This window comes from Carya illinoinensis, chromosome 15, assembly GCF_018687715.1.
Source record: "Carya illinoinensis cultivar Pawnee chromosome 15, C.illinoinensisPawnee_v1, whole genome shotgun sequence".
Taxonomy (NCBI): domain Eukaryota; kingdom Viridiplantae; phylum Streptophyta; class Magnoliopsida; order Fagales; family Juglandaceae; genus Carya; species Carya illinoinensis.
This window is the reverse complement of record NC_056766.1, coordinates 3,213,496-3,218,524: the sequence shown is the minus strand read 5'-3', so window position 1 is coordinate 3,218,524 and position 5,029 is coordinate 3,213,496. Positions and strand designations below refer to the sequence as shown.

The window sequence follows — 5,029 nt, the reverse complement described above, 5'->3', positions numbered from 1 at the left end:
ATAACTTTACAATTTAATATATCATATCGAATTATATCAATTTATGAATTTTTTTTATGGAATCTCTTTATAATTAAAAATTTTTATATAACACTAAGGCTTATATAAATCATAACTCTTGAAATTATATTCTAAATCTAATTTATAATAAAATAATTTTATATATTAAATTACGTTAATTTATAAAAATAATTTTTAGAACAAATATTTCTTGTTAAGATCTTCAAAAATCAAAAATCAAAAAACATAAAAAGCAAACATGTTAATGTAAAGTAAAGTGGCATTGCCTAAAGATGAGCACTTTTTTTGGGAAGTTTAACATGGCATTGCTTTTGTGTGCGGTTTCGATTTTAAACAAATGGTATTTTGTACACGTGGCTAATGCCTTAGTTAATGCCACTATTTTCTTTTTATTATATATATATAAAGATATTTATATGTTTTTAGTATATTCTTTCTATATTTTTTAATCATTTTATCTGTATTTATTATATATTATTATAAATATCATTGATTATTTTGGCTTGTTTTGGACTTTAACTTTTGCTGACTTTATCTGTTTTTAGTTTTTCAATTAAATTCTGATCATCAAATCAAGACTACTTTACGTAGGACCCACTCCACCACCACACTTCACATCGCATGGTCATCATATGATCGCCACGTGGCTGCATACGCGTCGCTAATCCCACTAATCTCCCGTACGCTTCTCCCTCCTTTTCTTTTACTCTTTAAAAATTAAGGAAAAAAGAGAGAGAAAATGGAGGGCTGAATGCTGATACGAAAACTCAGAGAGAGCCTCTCTGATCATAGCACACACCACACGAATCAAAACAAACTGATCAAAGCTAAGAGCTTTAGCTCATTTATTCACCTTTCGAAGGTATATGAACAAAACCCTATTTTTTCTTTTGGCTTGTAAAATTGTTTACAGGCTTTTTGATTTTGTTCTTGTTTTTTGTTGAAGTTCATCAACTGGGTTGTGAGGTTTTTATTTTTCAGAAATTGGTGTTCTTCTCAGTATTTAAGAGCTATTTAAGTTGGCAATTCAGAGGTTTCCTTTGTGTTGACCGGAAACGTATGGTTTTGGACTGAAAGATAATCTCTTTTTAACGTTTCATCGGCCGTTTCCCTCTAGAATTTTGAGTTTACTTGGGTTAATACATACCTCGAGATGGATGTTTTTATTTTCTTTATAGAAAAGAGGGTTTTTTTATTTCAGTTTTTACCATATTTATACATTTTTTAAAAACATTTTCTGCTCTGTTCGTCATTAAATTTGTCTGTTGTAGCCGATACCAAGTTCCATTGATCGTCACGTACGTACTTGCCTGTGGATTACTTGGGCAAGTAGATGGGGAAAAGTCAAAAAAAAAAAAAAAAGCATTTATGTAAACGTGCAAGTTCTCGGGTTCTGAATGTAATTGTGAAAATCTACTCTCCGTTTATTATGTCTCTACCGATCTCTTATCGTGATGACGCATGGGTTTGTGTTGGTTTTCCTATTTTGTTAACATGTCAATTTGCTCCACGTTTTTACCTCTGAATTCAATGTCTTGGAATTCGCAAATACCTCATCCATTTCCTCTCTATTCGGTGGCAGAACGGCGGAGATTATTATTTCACAAGTACATAAATTGAAGGGAAAGGTTGTGTCAAGCTAAGAGTAAATGGTGGGTAAAGACAACTTGAGGACAGAGGACTTGAACTTGTGCTTTGAGAAGCTTATGATGCTTTGTGGAAATGGAATTGGTACAGGAGGAGTAAAGATGGAAGGTGGTGTCATCACTGGGTGGAAGGATATCCCCATGGAGCTGTTGTTGCAAATTGTTTCTCTTGTCGACGATCAGACAGTGATCATGGCTTCTGGAGTGTGTCGTGGGTGGAGAGATGCTATTAGCTTGGGCCTTACCCATCTCTCTCTCTCATGGTATATCTTTGTTTACTTTGAAATGTTTCTGGTGATATTTTTCTGGATCTATATCCCGTTGTGTTCTGATTATACGGTTCAATTTCTCACCCTACAAATTAGAAGAAATTTGAATAACTGATTTTCCTTTTTGTTCCTTTAGCCTATTCATCGGCATCATATAGTGAGCATTTCCCTTCTTTAAATCCAACTTTTATTGTTCATCTTGTGCTTTATGGATTTAAAGGGGCAGAGAATAGAGGGGCAGAGACTTTTAACCAGTGCTGCTTAGTTCTGTTGTAGATTCACTAGCTTTAAGGGTGTAAAGTCTTACAGCTCTGCACCTCACGTTATTTTATGGTGTTCTTATTATAATTATTAATACCACTAGTATTATTATTACTTTTTTCTTTTTCTTTTTTTTTTTTTTGGGGGGGGGGGGGGGGGGGGGGTTGCTCTTATATGTGCTTGTAATTTCTATAGAATTTTATGGTACCGGGCTTAAAACCATAACTATCAGTTTAAATTTTGAATGAGGACTAAAAATGTCATGTTTTTTGACAAGTTGGCTTTGTGGAAACGTTAATTATATAGTTGGCTTTGTTGTTTGTTATTGTAGGTCATGCAAACCATTTTTTTTTTTTTTTGTTCTTTTTAACTATTTCTGGTGATTTTGTGCATTACGAGTAGTAAGTATCATATTCTGAAATTATTAGCTCTTACTTTCCTTATTAGAGTTAATGAATCAATTAGACTCGGCCTTCCGGTGGACTTTCATGTTTGTGTTCAGATTTGGAGGTGTGTGAGGAAGGCAGTATGTGAAGAATGTATTCAAGTTGCTTCATTTGATTTTTTATTTTTTGAGATCCAAATTAACTTTTTGTTTTGGGATATAATTTCTTCCTCATGAGTTTGAAGATTCATAACTGGAAAAGAAAAAGCTTCGAACATTTTGATACCTGAAATTTTTTTCTCTTCTGATTATAGTCTCTGTCCAAATGTATTTTACTTCATCATAACTCTTCCTTTTCTTTTCCATTGTCTGAGGTGAGATAACAAAGTTATGGAGTTCTTTTTGTTTCTGTAGTATGGTATATCAACAGTTTTTAATGATGCTATCATTACATTTTTCTCTGGAATTTTAACGAACTATATGAATCCTGATTCCCTGGGAATACCTTGCCTACCAGCTTTCGTGGACTCATTTTTCAGGTGCAACAAGAACATGAATAACTTGGTCCTATCTCTTGCTCCAAAGTTCACAAAATTGCAGACTCTCATACTACGCCAAGATAAAACACAGCTCGAGGATGATGCTGTTCAAACTATTGCAAACTTCTGTCATGATCTGCAGGTCCTGGACCTCAGCAAAAGCTTCAAGCTCAGCGACCGCTCCCTGTTTTCCCTGGCTCATGGGTGTCGTAATCTTTCAAAACTCAATATTAGTGGATGTTCAGCATTCAGTGATAGTGCTCTTGCATATCTGACAAGTTTTTGCCAAAATCTAAAGGTTTTAAATCTTTGTGGATGCGGCCAAGCTGCATCTGACATTGTGTTACAGGTATAAATGACTTACTAGATACTAATTTGTTTCTTCAAATTACATCATAATAAGTCAAATAACTTTGTGAATATTCTTACTTATATGCAGGCTATTGGACGCTACTGCAGCCAGTTACAGTCTTTAAATCTAGGATGGTGTGATAATGTAAGTGATGTCGGAGTAATGTGTTTAGCATATGGATGCCCTGATCTCAGAACCCTTGATTTGTGTGGCTGCGTCCGTATAACAGGTATTTCATATATAGGGTTAACAAGTTTATACTTTGTTAAAATTTAAATAGTATTGTTCGTTAGGTAGGAGAGTTCATAACTGGGTATAATAGCCGGTTTCATTGCTCTAATTTCATGAAATTATAAGTTCCTTACTATAAGCTGGCTACTTTTTATCTTTAATCAAAGGATTCACTTTTTTTTTTTTTAACTATCTAAGACTCCAACAATTAAGAATTGTTTTTCCCCTACTTGTTGCATCAAAAGCTAAATCTGATAAAGGGCCCTATAGAAAATGTGGTAGTAATCCATAACAAATTCCTATCTTTTATCAATATCTAACTGTCCTAAAACAGGGGAGGGGAAAACTGGAGCCAACCCTAAAATTGGAAATGCAATATACTGTGCTAACTTAACAAATGGATAGTCTTGTCTAACCTACTTTTTGGAAGTAATGTTTTGGTTAATGAACTCCTTTGAAGTTTATTTGGCTTGTACCTATATATATATTTAGGTAATTATGATAAAATCTTGATGTATGTATTCTTACTTTGCAGATGATAGTGTGATTGCTCTTGCAAACAAATGTCTTCATTTGAGATCCCTTGGTCTCTACTATTGTCAGAACATCACAGACAGAGCCATGTACTCTTTGGCCCACAGCCGAGTGAAAAACAAGAAACCAATGTGGAAACCTATGAAAGAGCTGAATGATGAAGATGGGCTTAGGACTCTCAACATCAGTCAGTGCACGGCACTCACTCCCCCTGCTGTTCAGGCAGTGTGCGATACCTTTCCTGCTCTCCACACTTGCTCAGGAAGGCATTCACTTATCATGAGCGGCTGTTTGAACTTAATGTCTGTGCATTGTGCCTGTGCTGTCCACGCACACCGCACAGCCAGCAACATTCCTCACCCAGCTCATTGAATGCAGGTTTTTGAGATTAAAGTATTTGGCATCTCTGTTGTGGCCCAGTGAAGTGAAGTCTTCTCCTTGTATATATGCTTGTATTAGGATCTAGAGAACTTCGGTTGACACTATGTAGCCATTTGTTGTTGAAACTTGAAACTCAGTGACAATGAAAAATAGTTTGAACTTTATGTTTATGCTAATTTTGCAATTATGTGAGTGTTTAGAAGTCAAATTTGTTATATAAAAGTTCTGCTGGTTATAATATAATGTTAGGAATGGTGATCTCGTTAATAATTTGCAATCATTTACTCACAACTCAATTTGCTTATTAGGATCCGTTTGGATAAAACCTTACCCTGGATTTGTTTCAGGAAAATGAATCAAAAGGCACACGCAGGAGAATTTGTCATTTTACCTGTAGCTGCTTGAAAAAT

The 5,029-nt window shown here is 34.7% G+C and overlaps 1 protein-coding gene across 4 annotated transcripts; it reads left to right on the top strand.

Annotated features, from left to right (window-relative positions):
* The first annotated feature begins 723 nt into the window (after positions 1-723).
* On the top strand, positions 724-4,803 carry LOC122296054 (F-box protein SKP2B-like). Of its 4 annotated transcripts, none has more exons than XM_043105444.1 (6): positions 724-883; positions 1,604-1,673; positions 1,759-1,930; positions 3,122-3,470; positions 3,561-3,702; positions 4,240-4,803. In XM_043105444.1, the coding sequence occupies exons 3-6, from the start codon at positions 1,770-1,772 to the stop codon at positions 4,608-4,610; spliced, it is 1,023 nt and encodes a 340-aa protein (XP_042961378.1). In that variant the 5' UTR covers positions 724-883; positions 1,604-1,673; positions 1,759-1,769; the 3' UTR covers positions 4,611-4,803. The 4 variants fall into 4 exon arrangements, with proteins under 4 accessions (XP_042961378.1, XP_042961379.1, XP_042961377.1 ...); XM_043105445.1 differs by having other exon boundaries at positions 3,100-3,470; XM_043105443.1 differs by having other exon boundaries at positions 1,604-1,930.
* Positions 4,804-5,029: the final 226 nt, after the last annotated feature.